A 19,281-nucleotide genomic window follows, 5' to 3' on the forward strand; every position below is an offset into this window, starting at 1 on the left:
GCTCCATAAGACGCACTTTTTTCCCCCAAAAGTGGGGGGGAAATGTCTGTGTGTCTTATGGAGCGAATATATATAAAAAAAAAAAACAACTAACTACAACCCCCCACCCTCCTGACACCCCCCCCCCCCCCCAAGACTTGCCAAAAGTCCCTGGTGGTCCAGCGAGGGTCCAGGAGCGATCTCTTGCACTTGGGCCGTCTGCTGCCAGTAATCAAAATGGCACCGATGGCCCTTTGCCCTTACTATGTCACAGGGGCTACCAGTGCCATTGGTCAGCCCCTGTCACATGGTAGGAGCAGTGGACTGTTTAGTACACCAGTTTTTTGTTTTTTTTTCCCCTCTGAATCCTAGGTGCGTCTTTTGGTCAGGTGCGTCTTACGGAGAGAAAAATATGGTATTTAACTAGCATGTAGGCTATTAAAATACCTCACCTTATTTGTTGTGTTTTTTCAATAGGACATGCATTGGTAGTGAACTGCTGTCTTTTTATAAGTAGAGCTATTGCACCTGGTAGTAGAATTTTTTTTTATATGGTGAGTTGTACGGGGAATGTTCTAGTTCTGCTTTATACCCATTGCTATGGGTCGGGGTGGGGGTGAGGGGGGTTCCTGTGGATGCAAAGTATACATTTACCTTGTGATTGTCATGTGTTCAGTGTGTCATGCATGTGAGAACTATCTTATCAGGTGTGTCCCGACAGAAAAAAGGTTGAGACCCACTGTCTTAGAGGATAAAGTGGTCAAGCCCATTCCACCACAAGAGAGTAGGGATTTTATTCCAAGTATTTCCTAATACCAAATACAGTGGAAGACTTGGTCCTATCCTAGAACTAAGGACCTTGAATAGGTACCTGTGAAAGGAAAAATTCAAGATCATTTCCCCTAGGCATCTTAATCCCTTTTCTAGAAAATGGAGACTGACTGTGCTCCCTGAATTTAAAGGATAATCTGACTGATACAGAGATACATCGAAATCAATACTCAAGGATGCTTTATGGATAGAAATTCCATGTGTGATAGGGAAGAGTTTAGCATAGGGTATGCTGACCAGAATAAACAGACGGACAATGAAATAACAGAAATTAAGGAAGATAATAAATTTGGCAACAAAGTAATAATGGGAGATTTCAGTTACCCCAATATTGACTGCGTAAATGTCACATCAGGACTTGCTAGGATGATAAAGTTTGTAGATTAAATAATTGATTGCTTCATGGAGCAGCTGCTCCAGGAACTAACAAGAGGGTCAGCTATTTTAGACTTAATCCATTGTGAAATGAAGGATTTTGTGCAAGAGGTAATGGTAGTAGGGCCATAATGATCATAATGCAAACAACTTTGACTTAAAGACTGCAAGGAAGCATTTAAATTTCAGAAGTGAGACTTTGATAAAATGTTAAGATTGAATTAACATCAAGCGTGAACCTTGTTTAAAAAATAACCACACACTACATATTCCAAAATTGAGTAAATTAATCCAAAAAACCAAATCACAAATATATTAAGATTTCACCATCATCAGTGCTACCTCTTTAAACAAGTGATGGATTTATAAAGGACTTTCATACACACTGCTCATAATGAGCCATATACAGGCCACTCAATTATTAACAGCCCACAGGTCCTGGATCATTTACAACCCTTTTTTTCTCTTTTTTGTATTTAAAACCTATCCATTTCATTAACATAAATTCATATCTTTCTGTTATAGAAGACTTAGCTTTTCATAAACATCCCAATGCGGGTTGGTGTTTCAAAATCTTCTGATATATTTTCTGCCTCAGAGGTATCACCACTACTCAACACTGCCATGCCAGAAGGTCCATGGTTGATTTCTGTTCTGTGGACCAGCTGGGGTTGCTGTGGAAGCAGCATTCACAGGCCCCCCATTGGAAGGTGGGCGGCAGGGAAAAGAAGTAGTCATGGTCATTACTCATTAGTAATACCTAGAAATCAGAATCAGGGCTCGTGATTGTGGGGTTCCAAAGGGCTCCTAGTCAGAGGAGCATCGCTGCAAATATGAGATTAGATAAAGTGATGGTGGGGTGAGGACATATAACATGAAGAAAATATGATGGTAGTTGTAGATGAATGGACATGGCACCATGATCTCAGACCTTGTGATGATCAAAAGGAAACTTCCAGGCAAAAAAGCATAAATTAAATAATAAGGGAATTTTTCTGGTCTCTGCTAGACATGACTCAGGTAAGAGCTTTTCTCCCTATCATCAGGATTACAGAATTGGTATCTACAAATGAGGTGGATATTTCAGTTAGCAGACTTCAGCCTGAGACATGTTAAGGATGTTGGACTATATGGCAATGATAGTTCATATAAACCCACCTCCCCCCACTCCCCACCCCACCAATAGAACATCGCCAGAAGTCCATGTAGAATCAGACCACGCAAAGATTTCAGAAGCACATTGTTGTCACAGGGAGCTGCTCATGGGTTTATCCTGTGAAATTCCACCCTACCAAACTGATCTGATAGGTAATACCTCAACTCTCGGCTTTGGAGCTCATAAACAGGAACTTAACATCTAGGGTCCTTGGTCTATCCAAGAAAAAATTATCACATCAAATTATTGGAACTACAAGCAGTGATGAACACTCTTTAAGCCTTCAATAATCAGGTGGCCAAGAAAATGTTCTTAGTCAAAACAAGCAACTAGGTAGTTATGTTCTGCATGAACAAGCAGGGAGGAGCATGATCTCTCCTTTTGTGTTGGGAGACTCAGTCTGTGGAACTGGGCTGTCTCCTGGAACGATTCTAAGAACCACATGCTTGACAAGAAAATTAAAACACCCCAACAAGACAGACTGTTGGTTGTTGGGTCTGCCAAAGTAATCTCTGGCCAGGAACAGGATATTTTTCAAATGGGGAACACTCATGATAGACTTATTTGTGACCATCCTAAACAGAATAGTATTGTGTTTCTGCCTAGAGGTAGGTGAGAGGGTCACCTAGTCTCAGAAAGCTTGTTTCATTTGAGGACAGGTTTTCTGTATGCAAGTCCTACCATACCTCTGTTTACAAAGATCTTAGTACAATTGTGAAGGGACTGAGGATATTCATAGCTCCTTCTTGGCCAAGATACATTTGGTTTCCACTCCTTCGGGAGTATCTGGAAACCAGTCAAGCTGGGCAATTTCCCCCAGCCCTCATCACAAATAATCTTATTTCATCCCAATATACACTTTCTTGCCCTCACAGCTTGGATGTTGCAGTGGTAGTAATTTGTTCTTCTGGATTCTCTAAGGTAAGTGTCATAGGTACTTCTGGCTCGTGGAAAGGAATCCACCAGGAAATGTTACTGTTTTAAATGGAGGAGTTTTCCCATCTGGTGTGAGAGCAAGGCTCTAGATCCTTGTCATGCTTGCATAACTTTTGCCTCTTTCAGAGTCTAGCTTCAAAACCAGCTCTGTGTTAGGGGTTTACATCAGTGGAGTTGTCATTTATCATCAGCATAGATTTATTTATTTAATTATTTTTATTTTGTATATACCGACATTCCTGTAAAAATACAAATCATATCGGTTCACAATGAAACATCAAATTCGCTCTAGGGCGGTACAAGGAACAATGTTGCCAGGTAAAACAGTTGAAAACATGTCAAAAACTCGTCTAAACATAACCTGAGAACTCATGAAACTCATCTCAACAAGAGATAAAATTAAATTGAATACAATAAATAAATCATATCGGGAAAAGGAAGAAACTGGAGGGATGGACGAAGGTGCAAAGAGTAGAAGAGGGGAGTGGGAGGGATGGTCGAAGGGGCAAGGAGTAGAAGTGGGGAGTGGAATTGAGTTGTCTGGCTGGAAAGTTCGTTTAGGGGGAGTTAAAGGCAAACGGCGATTAGGTATCCTGAAAGGCTTGGCTAAAAAGCCATGTTTTAAGTCTCTTTTTTAAGACAGAAGGGCAAGATTATCGTCTGAGGTCGGGGGGTAACGCATTCCATTGGTGTGGACCAGCAGTCGAAATGGCCCGTTTTCTGATTGATGTTTTGGCTTGGGGAGCGTACAAGGTGTCTTGGTAGGCACTCCTGATTGGTCTGGAAGAGATATATGGTTTTAGTTGGGTGGAAGTGTTGAGAGTGGTGAGGTTGTGGATGGATTTGTGAATAATCGTGAGTACCTTGAATAGGATCCTGAATTTGACGGGGAGCCAGTGTAGGTTCATAAGAGTCGGGGTGATGTGTTCCCTTTTTTTGGTATTGGTGAGGAGCCTGGCTGCAGAGTTCTGCACCATCTGAAGGGGTTTTATGGAGATGGCTGATAGACAGAGTAGCAGGGAATTGCAATAGTCCAGTTTTGATAATATGATTGATTGAAGTACCAGTCTGAAATCTTGTAAGTGCAGGTTTCTGAGGACTTGGAGTTTAAAGAAGCACTCCTTAGTGGTGGTGTTAACGAACTTCTTAAGGTTGAGCTGGTTATCCAGAGTGACGCCTAAGTCTCTGACATGAGGAGAGTGTTTGATCGTTGAAATGGTTGGTTGTGAGGCGGACGGTAAGGTGAGGTGGGTGGTGCGGTCATCTTGAGAGATAATGAGGATCTCCGTCTTGTTGGTGTTCAAAACTAGGTTGAGAAAGGCGAGGAGGTGGTTAATTGCTTGAAGACAGTTGTTCCAATGAATTATGTTTTTTTGTAGGGATTCGGTGATAGGAATGATTATTTGGACGTCATCTGCATAAAGGTAATGGGAAAGATTTAGCTTTGTAAGTAGGTGGCATAGCGGGCGTAGGTAAATGTTGAAGAGGGTAGGTGAGAGGGAGGATCCCTGGGGAACACCCATGTTGGAGCAGACAGCAGGGGATTCTTTGTTGTTAATCTTGACTTTATAGCACCTGTTGGAAAGGAAGGACTTGAACCAGCTGAGCACAGATCCCTTTATGCCTATGTCTATTAATCGTTCTAGGAGAATTGCATGGTTCACGGTATCGAAGGCGGCAGGTAGATCGAGTAGCACTAGTAGGTGAGTTTGACCTTTTTCCATGTTTATAAGGATGTTGTCTGCGAGTGATATAAGAAGGGTTTCTGTGCTAAAAATAAACCCCATCATTGTTCAGCCTTTTCTTGTCCAGTTTAGGTGGGGTTTGTTTCACTTGAAGCCGCCTATCAAGCAACTTAATTGTGACATGGGATTTAAGCTTAGTTCTGATGAAAGCTTCTTTGGAACTATTAGACTTCTGTGAGCACAAATACCTGACCCAGGAAGGTCATAATTTTGGTGTCAGTTACTTCAGTACACAGTCAGTGAGCTGCCAGACCCTAGTGACTTATCCACCCTGTGTAAAGATTTTCAATAATAGGATGGTTCTCTGTATGCATCCCAAGTTCCTGCCTAAGGAAGTGTCAGACATGAAACTTAAGCAATCAGTCATCTTTCCAATATTCTTTCCCAGGCCACATATGCAAAGGGGGATTGCAAAACAGCTCTTGCTTTGTACCTGGAACAACCTGAATCCCATAGAAAGTCATCCCAGCTTTTTGGGTCTTTTGATCCCAATAGACCTATTCTATAGTGAAATGGATGCTTTCTAATTTGATAGCATATTATATCTCCTTTTGTTATGCCTGGGCATGTCACAACTCAGCGTTAGAGCCATGGCAGTATTGGTGGCCCATCTCAGGTAAGCTTTGTTGAGAAGATTTGCAAAATTGCAACATAGCGTTCACTCCACACATTAATATCCCATTACTGTTTGAAAACAGACACATGATACAACAGTAAGTTTGGTCAGTCTGTTCTCCAAGGCTACTTCAAGGGGTTGAATTCAATTCCATTTTTATAATTTTCAGTTGTCTTTTTAAAAATAAAATCAGAAATAGTTAAGAATCAGGAGAGAAGATGGGGGAGGGGGGATTATAGAAACAAACTTTGTAGTTCTGTGGCATCTAAGACCTTTGATGTTAGTTTGTCAGATTGTGGTTCACAATATTTAATGGTAATTTTTGCCATTTATTGTGAACGGTACATTGTTCTTAAAATGAATAAAATTGTTTTGCAGAAAGGACTTTGCACAACAAAAATATGGTTCCTGCCCATTGGCAGTCTTGTGGTGGTTTTTCCCTGTTTTGTTAGAAGGCAACACTTAGCTCGGGACTCCCACATGCATAACTGTTCATCTTGCTGTTCTTTGGAGAAAGGAAAGTTGTTTACCAGTTAACAGGTGTTGTCTGAGGTGAACAGGATAAACAGTTCTCTTCCTTTTTCAGAATTGTATTCTTCTAAACTAAAAGAGTGAGGGGACTACATAGGAAATCCCACACTAAGCCAGGCAAACTTTTTCAGGCTTTTCTGGAATTCTCTTAGAGATGATCTCTGTTCAGTGCTGTTAGATGGCATCACCCACATGTGTGACTCGTTATTCTGCTGTCTTCTGAAAACCACTGTTACACCCAAACAACTTTGTCGTCTCAGTAGGTCCTTTGGCTGCTACATACAACTGTTGCAGGAAGAAAATTATGGTGCTTTAAAAAAAAATTTTTTTCCTTCAGATTTTTGTTCTTCATGTCATTAGTTTTGAGTCACAGTAATCTTGTACTCTTGAAAAGGTCTGGAATGGCTTGTTCAGTGAAAAAGATACATTTCTCTTCTTTTTATACTTCTCTTGAAACAGGTCCATATAGTGGTAAAAATGTGTTATATAGGTCATTGAAAGGTAGAAACATGTTTGTTGTGGTAGTGTGCTCCTTTTTAATAAAGTTGGATGTAAGATTGATGAGGAAAAACAGATGGACAGACATTGTTTCCATGGCTGAGGGTGACAGTGTGATGGAATGGCAATGATAAATGATAAAGCCAGAGCAGATGCTAGAAGCAGGAGTAAAATACATTAAAAATAAAATATCTGTATTTTCAGAATAAATGTTGTCTGCCACTGGAAAGTTATGATTCTTAGCTTTCTAATGATGTATGATACATTTATAGAATAAATTATTCTAGAAGTGCATTAGAAATATTTATTTTTATTCTTCCAAGGACTCATTAAATAGCTAATAGTGAACTGAATCTTTCTATTTGACTGTGCTGGTTCACTATTTTAATGAATTATTTGGAATTTTATATTGTTCTTATTTTACTGGAAATATCCAGCAAGCCACTGTGTAGGACATCAAGAAACAAATTCCTCGATACTCTTAGCCATATTGGACCTAGAGAAAACTGAATTATTTGCAAGATCTGATACCTTTTATTAGATCTGCAGAAGATTTATCCAAAGATAATTGTTTGTGAGCATTCAAGACTACACAGGAATCATCTTCAAAAGAAACATGTATGTTCTGCATGGTCTTGAATGTCTTTGTATAAGACTTCTGTTAATCCAATAAAAACTATCAGAACCTGAAAAGAATCCAGTTTTATCCATGACCAATGCAGCTACCAGAACTAGATCATAATGACATTTTGTTGTAAGTTAAATTTCTTTTTAAATTGGTATCCATATGCTAAAGACAATGTCATTATTGATTTTTAGTGTTTGTTTCTTTTTTTGACACTGATTTAGTAGTGAGCGGATGAACTTTATCAAAGAAAATACATTTTAGAAATGTTATAAGTGATCAGAAATATTTTGAGAGAAAAGAAACATAGGTTATCTAATAACAAGCAGCCTCAATGGAGATACACATGACCTACCATGTGCATCAGAAGAGGAATGTCTGAAGATTGTTCCAGAAAAAGTATGGCAAGATCATAGATGTCAGCAGATAAGGGCTATTTGCCTGCCCAATCTGGTCAGAAAATAAACTGTAATAAAGTTTATAAGTATGTGTGTTAAGTGACCCATGTCACACTGGACCAACTGCAACTCAATTTAGATTGTATCTATCACCTAAGGAGTGTTGTTTTGACAAACTTCTTTATTTGGTCATGAGCCATTCTCATTTTCTGTTGTGTTTTGCCGAGGAGTAAATTTGATTTAGTTATAGTTTGTGAATGTATTTTGTTGGTACCTATTTCATGTTTAGTATTTGTGGTTTTGTATAAAGTGTGCACTATCTTGCAGGGGGTTTTTTTTATCAGTATTGTACACTTGAGTGACCTTTCAGGTCAGGAAAGTGATTTAGAAATTTTTTTTAAATAATTACATTTTTTCTTATGCTTTTTTGCATTGCCTAGATTTTTCAATGTTTCATTTGGAGTGAAGAAAAAGGGAATGTTAATGTTTATTCTGGAAATGTTCTTTTTTTGATCATTCTTCTGCCAATCACTGTGCATTGATCACAGCATCCTCTGAGTGTGAAAGGAGGATCATACACTCTTTCCTCTTCCCCAATCCTTCTCATCTCCCCATACCTCTTCCTTTCTCTTTCTCCTCTTCCCATCCCCAGTCCTTTCCCTGTCCCCTGTAACTCATCTTCTCCTCCTCGCTGCCTCCATGAGGTTCTCTTCCTGTGTTTATATTTGAAATTGCTTATTCCCACCCAAAAAAGAATATAAATTATGCAGACACACAAGCTAGATTTGAAAAGTATTTTTATAATGTAAAAAAATTATTTAATATACAAAAATATGTACATTTTTTGTTTTAATTAATATCATTCTGAAAAATACCTGCCCCGTGAATGAGAAAAAATGCCGTGTGGCCCCTTATGAGAAGTTTGGACAGCCCTCAGTTAAAGATTCTGAATAGTTGCAAAGAAAGCTCATTGTACTATAGCCCTATAGAGGCTGGTTCTGATTGAGCTGGAAGCCCAAAGTAGCAGAAAGAAACTGCCAGGCCAAGAAAGAGAGAACCCTAATTGCCACTTGCCTAAAAGAACAAGAATATTGCATGGCAAACAAACTGAGTTGAGACAGACTAGCTGCCACTCCCCACCACCAAATGAATGGTCCTTGGATCAGGAGTTCGCAAACAAATCATTGGCTCAGTGTGCTGTGGCAGTCAAAAAAACAAACAATGTTAAGAATTATTAGGAAGGGAATGGCAAATAAAACAGTGGATGTCATAATGCCTCTGTATCACTCCATGGTGAAACTGCACCTTGAATACTGTGTGCAATTTTGGTTGCCACATCTGAAAAAAGATAGTTAGTGCAACTATCTCCAGTGCGGAGAAAGTGCAGAAAAGGATGACCAAAATAAGGGGCCCTGGAACAGCTCCCCTATGAGGAAAGGCTAAAGAGGTTAGGGCTGTTCGGTTTGAAGAAGAGATGACTGAAGTGAGATATGATAGAAGACTGCAAAATCATGAAAGGACTTGAATAAGTTAATGTAAATCAGTTATTTACTCTCAGATAATAGATGGACTCAGGAGATCTCCATGAAGTTCAATCTGCACATAGTTAAGCTTTGGAATTCATTGCAGGGGATGTGGTTACTGCAGTTAGTGTAACTGGGTTTAAAAAAGGTTTGGATAGTTCCTTAAAAAAAAATCCATAAACTGCTATTAATCACTAAAGAACAGTAGCTTGATACCTAATTTAGCCCGAATTTTCGATGGCCCAATCACGTAAAATATGGAGGTTTTACACGTGTGGCCAGGCCTTATGCGTACCAAGCACATTTTAGAAAGGGCCTGGCCACGCATGTAACCCCCGATATGCACAGAAGTGCCAGGCCATTGAAAAGGGGCGGGCCGGGGGGCACGTGGGGAGGAGACTGACCGGGACAGCGGCCATTAGACCCTGGGAAGTGCACGCCTGCAGCTGGCCAGCGTGCATAACTTACTTCTGCTCCAAAGGAGCAGGTAAGTTATATAAAAAAAAAAAAAATAGGGTGGGTAGGTAGGTAGGGGTTTGGGGTTGGAGAGGGGAAAAGGTAGGAACGTTAGGTAGGGGTATAGGGAACTGGGGAAAGCCTACTCGCGTTGCCACACATTGGTTTCTAAAATTCCCCCACCCCCGCGTGCAAGTCCCAACCCACCCGCACATGTGCTAGAACTACATTTTATAACGTGCACATCGATGCACGCATGTTACAAAATAAACGCGTCCATATGCATGCGCTGGGAACCGCGCGCACACAGTCGCACGCTCGTTTGTTTTAAAATTGATCCCTTAATGTTTTGGGTCATTCCAGGTACTTGTGACTTAGATTGGCCACTGTTGGAAACAGGATGCTGGGCTTAATGGACCCTTGATCATACCCAGTTTGGCAATTTCTTATGTTCTTATGCAAGATCTTTCTTGATGGATGAATCTGTTTCCAACAGTGCTGAGCGTGATGGAATTAGGCTTTCTGTTCTAGAAAGACATCACTTGGCAATCTAGCAATAGATTTCTTCTCCCTTCAATGGCAGAAATTCCTCTTAGATGTATATTATGCCCTTCCCCTGTTAGCTTAGTAGAACTCAGTAGAGATATAGTCTAGGATTCTTGTGGTGCTATATTGGCTAAAACAGATGTGGTTCTGACTTAAGAGATGTTGGATGTTTGAATTCATAGGTCCACAGTCTTCTCCAAACCTGATTATGTAGAATCAAAATATACTGTTGTGTCCCAGCATTGAATCCTAGCCATATCATGGTTTGGATGCCAAGAGGGTAGTGATAAGTAAGCTCGGTGTATCTGAAGAAGTCTCTGAAATCCTGGGAGGAAGTCTGCCAAGCATGTTCTGGTTTTAAATGGAAGAGTTTTGCCTCCTGTTGTGAAGGCAAGCCTTCAGATCCCTTTTCTTGTCCTATGTAAAAACTACTTGAATATCTTTTACATATCTGAGAGTGGTTTAAAGACTAACTCCATTTGGATCCATTTAACTGTCATTAGCAGTTAACACCAGTTTATAGAAAGTAACCAAATTTTTGCCCAGCCTTTAGTTGTCAGGTTTGTGTGGGTTCTGCTTCATTTGGACTCACATAGTGTTATGGAACAGCAGTGCATTTTAACCCATATGATGAAAGCTGCCTTTGAGCCTCTCAACTGCTGAATGCTCAAATACCTTATATGAAAGGTTGTATTACTGATACAGGTCACTTCAATCAATATCATTATGCACCAGGCCTTAGTGACTTATCCAAATTACACTAAATTTCATCATAATTGGGTGATGCTTCATGCTATCCTCATTTTTTGCCTGCATTGTTATCAGGATTCTACTTTATCAGTCAGTGGTCTTTCCAACATTTCCCCTTGCACTCATAAGAGAGAAGCTACACTTCATATACTGCCTTGCAAAAGAGCGCTAGACTTTTAGCTAGAGCATACTAAATTCTTAGACAGTCTACCCAGGACTTTTCATTTTAAAGACAATTTACTGTTTTATGCTATATGGTCACCCTTTATAGACAATGCAGAAAGAAAGATATGTTGTTGTCTCAAAAACTAGCCCTTCTGATTTTGTTTAATCCTATATAAATTTATCCAATTAAATAGTAGATTAATGGACTTTGTCGAAGCAAGCCATTTAACTGTAGGGATTTACTATTTGGTTCCAGATATTTTATTCCTACTCTAATCAGTTGGAGTGAGACTGCATTAATAACTGGTTTTAAATGAACTGTAATATCAGTTATGCTCTGCAAATTTTCCAATCAAAATAAAAACTAAGTTTGAGAGAGTCCACTGAGCATTTTGTTCTGTATACCAACAGATCTGAAGTTGTATGGGAACCGCAGCATCTCTTCGTGGCTAGCAGATAACATTTCTTATTTTAGTCCATTTTAAGCCTGACATGCAAGGGTGATGTCTGCTGTTAATCTCAAGTTAGCCTACTTAGAAAGATATGTGCAGGGGTGCAACATGAAGTTGTCTGTTCATGACACAAAAATGTTTGCCCTGATAATGTTTTTTGTTGGGATATAAGTTACAGATAATAACCAACTCATACCCTCCCAGGATGTTTTTCTGTTCATTTCCAGGATTGTCATCTGTTTCATGTTGGAGTTTTATTTCTGTAGGGAAAACAATGACTAAATTGTGATGAAAGCCTTTGTTGTGTTTTTGTTATTTGCTGACATTGTTGTTATCTATCCCTTTTGTTTGCCCACCGCCCTTAACTAGATAGTCCTGTAGGAATGCCTCCATGGAGGCTGCTTGTCAAGGAAAATGAAATTACTTACCTGGAATATTAGTTCTTTGTTAAAAGCAGCTTTGAGTTAGATATCCCTTCTCCATTTTTAAGAGGAGTTTTTCATCATTTGTTAGCTTTGCTTATCCTTAAACTGAATGTCACTTGCCCCTAGATTCATCAAAATGCGATAATAACAAAAGGATAACGCACATGCTAAGAAAAAAGGGCATGTTTATGGAAATTTTAGAATTACCGCACCACGCGATAACATACTGCTTCGCATTGGTAGTATCGCGAGGTGCAGTAAACTTTTCGTGTCCCGTGAGAATTCCTGTTTCGCATCTTATTTATTTATTTATTTTATTTAAGGTTTTTTTATACCAGCATTCATGAACTCGTTCACATCATGTCGGTTTACAGAAAACAGGGGTGCGAAGAATACAACCAAAAACATAATAACGTGGTGAAGAGAAGCAGTTACAATTAACAAGGGCTAATGAACTGGGATTGTAAGAAATAAAGAGAGATAGTAGATACACATGAACAGCACAGTCCTCCTTGGTGAAAATTTGACGACATCTGGAGTGAGAAAAGTCTCACAAAGATGACATTTCTACTGTGTTCTCTCACCCTAGCTTGATGGAATCTATAACAGGATACCATCAAGCTAGGCCAAGATAACATAGTACAAAAGTTAATCTTTGTGAGACTTTCCTCACTCCAAATGACGTCAAATCTTCACCGAGGTGTACTGTGCTGTTTGTATGTCTCACTCTACATGAAAAACTGGCCCCTAAACACTAAACCATCACCAACACCTCAACTTAAGCTATTAGATGCACTTCCTATAGGCATATAAATAGTTGCACACTGTGAGGGTCTCCCTAGAGGCACGCGGGCTCTCTCTCTCTCTCTGTCTCCCCTCTCCACTCTCCCTCTCTCTCCTCCACTTCCATCTCTCCTCCCAAGCCTAGAAATGGCCAAAATGCAATTAAAAAATTTATCGTGAATTGCGTTATGGCCGTTTCAGGCATATCGCACAGCTTAACGCCAGGAAAAAAGGTGTAGTTATTTCTGGCGTTAAAACTGTGCAATATCATGCGTTATGCTATCGCACGGTGCGATATTGCCCATTTTCATAAATCCCGCCCAAACTCTTCCCTAATCCTACCCCTTCCCAAAATTTGCATTTGCGCCATGCGATAGCATTATTATCGCATATGTTATGGCATTGTCATGTGCATTAACGCCATAACGCATTTATGAATGACCCTGTTGGTTTGGTGTTGTATAGTTATTTTTCTACACATGCTCAGAACCTTTTACTGGAAAGATCTCTGGACATTCTTCCTTGACCAAACACAAGTCATGCGACCTTTGTGTGACTACATTCAGCTGCTGTTAGAGAATGAACATTACAGGTAATTAATTTAACTTCTGTAAGGCACAGTTTAAAAGATGGGCTGTGGTAAAGCAGTGATCTGTTTTGCAATATAAATTACCAAGTTTTTAATATAAAAAAAAAAAAGTCAAAACAAAACAAGACTTATCCAAAATAGGAAACAATCTTGCCACTGCCTACATTTCCATTGACATCCCTAGAATACTAAATTAGAAGTAGAGGTGCCTTTCTTACCTTTATGCAAAAACTCCACTTGTTAGATCATCTTTTGAGGTTTTTTGTTAAAGTATGTTGGCTTATTTTATAGTGTTAAAGTTGGCTGGCGTTATTTTGATTCATGTTCCACTGTACTTTTATTATTGGTGTGCTTTCTAATTGGCTGAGCTTTTTATTATATGACTAAGTATAAACTGCATAAAATATTAAAATTATAAGTTCTATTACAATTAGCAATTCATTGTACACAATATGTGAACTAAGTAACAAGCCATGTTTGGCATTTCATATTTTCATTTTTAAAAACAAATTTCCTAGGAATTCAAGTTCATTTTTATTTGGGACTGGGACAAGAGATTATGGATCACATAATCTGATAATCACATAATCTCACATTATTCTGATTTTCTGTGAAAAAAAGTGATTTCTTGGGACCTGCAATACACACAATAATGAACAATGATATGTTGAAATCTGTGTGATTAAGATTTGAAAAAAACCTTTACTGCTCAATGAAAATGAATTCCTTAACCCCAAAGTTATCTCTGCTCATGACATCATCAGAGCTCTGATGGCATGAATATGTTGACTAGATCCTGAGCAGTAAGAGAGAATAAAAAAATCATAAATCATAAAACTCAGCTGATATGACCTGGAATACAATACACTAGGGACATATACATATAGGACCCAGCATCTCATTTTCACAGTAAGTATAGAGGACCCTGTAAATGAGACTCTAAGAAAGCATAAAAATCAGGTTAATGTTAATCTGTGTATATATATGCAGTTATTGATGCCACAATTTTTTTCTGCATGCCTAAGGGAAATATTAAACATATAGCTTCATTAAATAAAATGATTTTCTTTTTCAATTTTAGCATGCTATAAGAGCTCTGGCTCTGAGGGTTTTGAGAGAAATTCTGAAGAATCAACCTGCAAGATTTAAAAATTATGCAGAGCTAACAATAATGAAGACATTAGAAGCTCATAAAGATCCTCATAAGGAGGTTAGTAAACAAATGAGTTTTGCCTTTTGAATTGTTTGCATTATTTGTGTGTTTTAGGGAAGAAGACCCTTTGCAGTGTATGCAATGTTTTTTATATATGGTGGGTAATCTTGTTAAAAAAAAAAAAAAAAAGAGAGATGATGGGAGGTAATGTCCTGTTTACCTGTAACTGAGACAAGAAATGGAGTTGGGCTAAATAGTTTTCCCAGTGGCAAAAGGTAAATAGTGAAGTTCCCCATGGATCTAGGACCAATGCTGTTTAACATATTCATAAATGATCTGGAAAAGGGAGCAGTGACTCTAGATGATACTAAATTATCTAAAGTTGTTAAAAACACAAGCAAATTGTGAGGAACTGCAAAAGGATCTTACAAGATTGGAGGAGTCGGCATCTAAATGGCAGATGTCATTTTAATGTGGACAGATGAAAAGTGATGCACTTAAGGAAAATAAACTAGGTGAACAATAGTGGGTTCTACATTAGGAGTCACCATTCAGGAAAAGGATCTTGAGTCCTTGTAGACAATTTGTTGAAATCAGCTCAGTGTGTAGCAGCGGTCAAAAAAGCAAATAGAATGTTAGGAATGATTCAGAAAGGAATAGAAAATAAAACAGAGAATATTATAATACTTCTGTCATGATTCATGGTGCAATCACACCACAGGGCTCGACCACACACGTAACCTCCGTTTTTTACGCATGCAAAGCTCTTAAAATTTGGGCAATAGTGCATAGGGCTTCAGCATTAATAGAAAAGTAGTAAATCCAATGAACTAATGCATCACTTGGGTTCATTTCCAGATCAGCCCAGTCCCTGTGATTAGGATTTCTCTAGATTTGACAGTGTTACAACTGCAGGTCTTCAGTAGAGTTCACAGGAGCACCTTCTGTCATTCTAAAACTTCCACCCAGTGGAATAGATGGAAAAAATAAACAACAGGAGGAGACACAGGTGCCATTTTTGTCCATTGCGCCCACCATCCTGTCTTAGAGAGTGGCCAATCCAGATCTCTTGGAGCAAATACTCCATAGATCCTAATGGGAAGATCTATTCCTTATTGTTCACTCCCAGTTCACAGCAATAAGAGAGGTAGTACTCAAGCCAGCCTGGCTAATAACTTTTAATGAATCTGTTTTCAGAAATTTGTCCAAACCTTTTTTTAAAAATAGCTGTTCTACTGGCCTTGATCGCATTCTTTGTAAAAAAAAATTCTAGGAGTATGCAGGAAACTTATTGTTTCAATTTTTCTTTTGGGCAAGTGCTAAATATTTTAATACATGTTAAAACCAAAACAAAATGAAATTTGATTTGTTTTGAAAACGAAACAGCAAATGTCAGCATTTTTTTTGTTGTTGTTCTCAAATGAAATATCGTCCCTATCAAATTCCGCAGCTTAATTATGCATTGACTGAAAAAATAGTTTCTTAAATTTGTTTTAATGATTTGGATTTTAACTCCGCTAGTTTTTTGCTTTCATCTAGTGTTCCCTATTCCTAGTTCTATTTGAAAGGGTAAATCACTGTTATTTACTTTGTTCCACACCAATCATGATTTTATAGGTTTCTCATAACTCCTCTGTCTCTACTTCACCAAAACTGCATAAAGTATTGAAGAACTGATGGTACCATGGATTTATAAAGAGGGATTATAATAATCTCAGTTTTTATGTTTTTATTTTCTCTTCCTTCATAAATAATTCCTAACTTATTTGGATATTTTTTGACCTGAGAATTTAAATGCATTGTCCGCAGTGATGCCAAGGTGTTTTTCCTGAGTGGTAACTCTTAATGTGGAACCCAGCCTTTTATACATACAGTTGAAATTGTTTCCTTTTCTGCATCACTTTGTACTTGTCCACATTAAACTTCATCTGCCATTTAGCTTTCTAGTTCTCTGTTCACACAAGATCCTTTTTCAGTTTCTTATCCTGCTTATGTTTTAATTACTTTGACTAATGTGTCACCTGCAAATTTGATAACCTCACTCGTTGCTCCTTAATGATAGTCACATAGAAACATGATGGTGGATATATGGCCTATCTAGTCTACCCTTCACCCCCAATTAATTTAGTTTTATAGTTCCCATCACTTAAGAACATAAGAACATAAGAAAATGCCATACTTGGTCAGACCAAGGGTCCATCAAGCCCAGCATCCTGTTTCCAACAGTGGCCCATCCAGGCCATAAGAACCTGGCAAGTACCCAAAAATTAAGTCCCTTAGAGATCCCCTATATTTATCCCATGCTTTCTTGAATTCATGAGTACATGAAAGAACACTGGTCTGGGTAGTGATCCTTGGGGCATTTCACTACCATTTAGTCTTACTCTTTATTTCCTATTGTTTAAGCAGTTACCAGTCTACAAAAATACATTGTCTCCTACCCCATGATTTATTAAATACCTGAGGAGCATCTAATGAGGGATTATATCACTTTCTGAAAATCCAGATACATCATATCACCCTTAGTCACATACTTATTCACACCTTCAAATAATTATATTAGATTAGTAAAATATGTCTTCCCTTGTATAAATCCATGCTAGTTCTTCCCCCATTAAGCTATGATGATCCATATGCTATGTAATTGGGTACCTCACTGTCATTCCCACCATTTGGCCATGCACCAACATGCTTACTGATCTCTTGTTTCCAGTTTGGCCTCTGGAGCACTTTTAAAAAATTGGTGTCATGTTGGCTGCCTTCTAGTTCTCAGGTACCGGTAGTAGGTTTTAATGATGGATTATATATTATCAGAAGTGTGTATGTGATGAAATATTTGAGTTCCTTGAGAACTCTGAATGAATACATTCTGGGTCCCAGTGAGTTGCTACTATTTAGTTTGTCAAATTTGCACAAGCACCTCTTCTAGATTTACATGGATTTTGAATCTTCTCCAATTCCTTACCTACAAAGAATGATTCTGGTGGAGGTAAGGGCAGGAGCAGCATTGCAAGAGAGAAGTGCTTCTTGCCCTGCCCTGTAGCTGCTTGTGCTAGAGGTTAATATAGTATGATGTTTTGAAATTAGCCATGGATAGAGATTCATGAGAGAGCGCAAATGAAGATAGTTGGGAGGGAGTTAAGGGAGAATCAGGAGAAAAAAACAGAGTGAAAAGGAATGGGGGCTGAAGAGGGAGGATAATTTTCAGCCTTATACCAGTGCTGAGAGGAAAGGGTGGGATCCTGCTCCAAGCAATAAGGAAGAAGAGTACAAATAAATCTGAGGGAGCTAAGAGTATTTGGAGAGAGAGAAAAGTGAAAAAAGGAAGGTAGTGGTGATAAGGAGAAGAAAAACCTAGGAAATGAAGTGTAAGACACATTACTCAGCATTTTCTGATTGTACATGACTGTGCCAGAAATTGCCATATAGGTGCCAATTAGTTTGGTGCCACCATGGTGCATCTTTTCTTGTTTTCTTCTTGTTTTCTTCTGTGTATCTGTGTGGTAGCACTTACCTGCAGAAAAGATGTATGAGTTGCCTACACAGTGATTTCTGGTGCTGTATTTTTATTTATTTTATTTCATGATTTGTAACCCACTCGATCAGAGGTACTTGGCAATTCACAGTTTACATAGATGATAAAAGCTTATGCAATCAGAAAAATATACTAAAAAAAGTAAAATAACTAAAAACAAAAATATCAAATAAAAACAAACAAAAGTACAGTGAAATAATATAAACTTAAAAACTCATGACAATTAATACAAAAATAATACAAAGAACCATGATCAATGCAATTAATTCCATAATCAAACATCTATATTAGGTTTTAAAAACCTGCTGGAAATAGAAAGCTTTAACATGCTTCCTAAATGTAAGGTAACAGAGAAAAATTTGGATGATATCTGGTAAGCTATTCCATAATATTGGGCCTGCATTGTAAAAGGTACGCTGGTTTCATCTAGGTGTACTTGGTGAGCTGCAGGAACTTCCAACAGATTGCGACTGAAAAATCTCAAACTGCTCTGCGGTTTGTACATTTTCAATAAAGAGCTGTCACAAATGGAAGTTTCACTATTTAAGGCTCGATGTATCAGGGTGACAATTTTAAATTGGATCCTCCAGTTTATGGGAAGCCAGTGTAAGGAATAAAGCGCAGGAGTGATGTGATCATATAATCAGGTACCAGCTATTAGTCTGGCTGTTGCATTCTGTACTGTTTGCAAACATTTCAGCATATATGCTGGTGCACTGACATATCGGGCCGGATTTTAAAAGGGTTACACGCATAAGGTAAGCGCGTAACCCTTTTAAAACGCCCCTGCGCGCGCCGAGCCTATTTTGCATAGGCTCGGCAGCGCACATAAGTCCCGGGGCTTGCAAAAAGGGGCGGTCGGGGGCGTGGCCGAGTGCCCTGACACAGCGGCCTGTGTCGGGGCCTGCTGCGCCAGCAGACAGCCGGCGCGCGTAAGTTACTACTGCCCGGAGGTAGGCGTAACTTTTCAAATAAAGGTAGGGGGGGGTTAGATAGGGCCGGAGGGGTGGGTTAGGTAGGGGAAGGGAGGGGAAGGTGCTGTGGGGGGTGGAAGGAAAGTTCCCTCGGAGGCCGCTCCAATTTCGGAGCGGCCTCAGAGGGAACGGGCAGCGCGCGCCAACCCCAGATTTTATAAGATATGTGTGGCTATGCGTGTATCTTATAAAATCTAGCGTACTTTTGTTTGCGCCTGGTGCGCGAATAAAAGTACGCAC

The 19,281-nt window shown here is 39.0% G+C and overlaps 1 protein-coding gene across 20 annotated transcripts in view; it reads left to right on the forward strand.

Annotated features, from left to right (window-relative positions):
- CLASP2 (cytoplasmic linker associated protein 2) overlaps positions 1-19,281 on the forward strand; it is a 963,528-nt gene that overhangs the window by 890,240 nt on the left and 54,007 nt on the right. For all 20 annotated transcript variants that reach the window (XM_029589622.1, XM_029589627.1, XM_029589623.1 and 17 more), the window contains one exon: positions 14,461-14,589. In XM_029589622.1, coding sequence (XP_029445482.1) covers positions 14,461-14,589 — 129 coding nt within the window. The remainder of the gene's footprint in view (positions 1-14,460; positions 14,590-19,281) is intronic.

The sequence above is a fragment of the Rhinatrema bivittatum genome, chromosome 2 (genome assembly GCF_901001135.1).
Source record: "Rhinatrema bivittatum chromosome 2, aRhiBiv1.1, whole genome shotgun sequence".
Lineage (NCBI taxonomy): Eukaryota > Metazoa > Chordata > Amphibia > Gymnophiona > Rhinatrematidae > Rhinatrema > Rhinatrema bivittatum.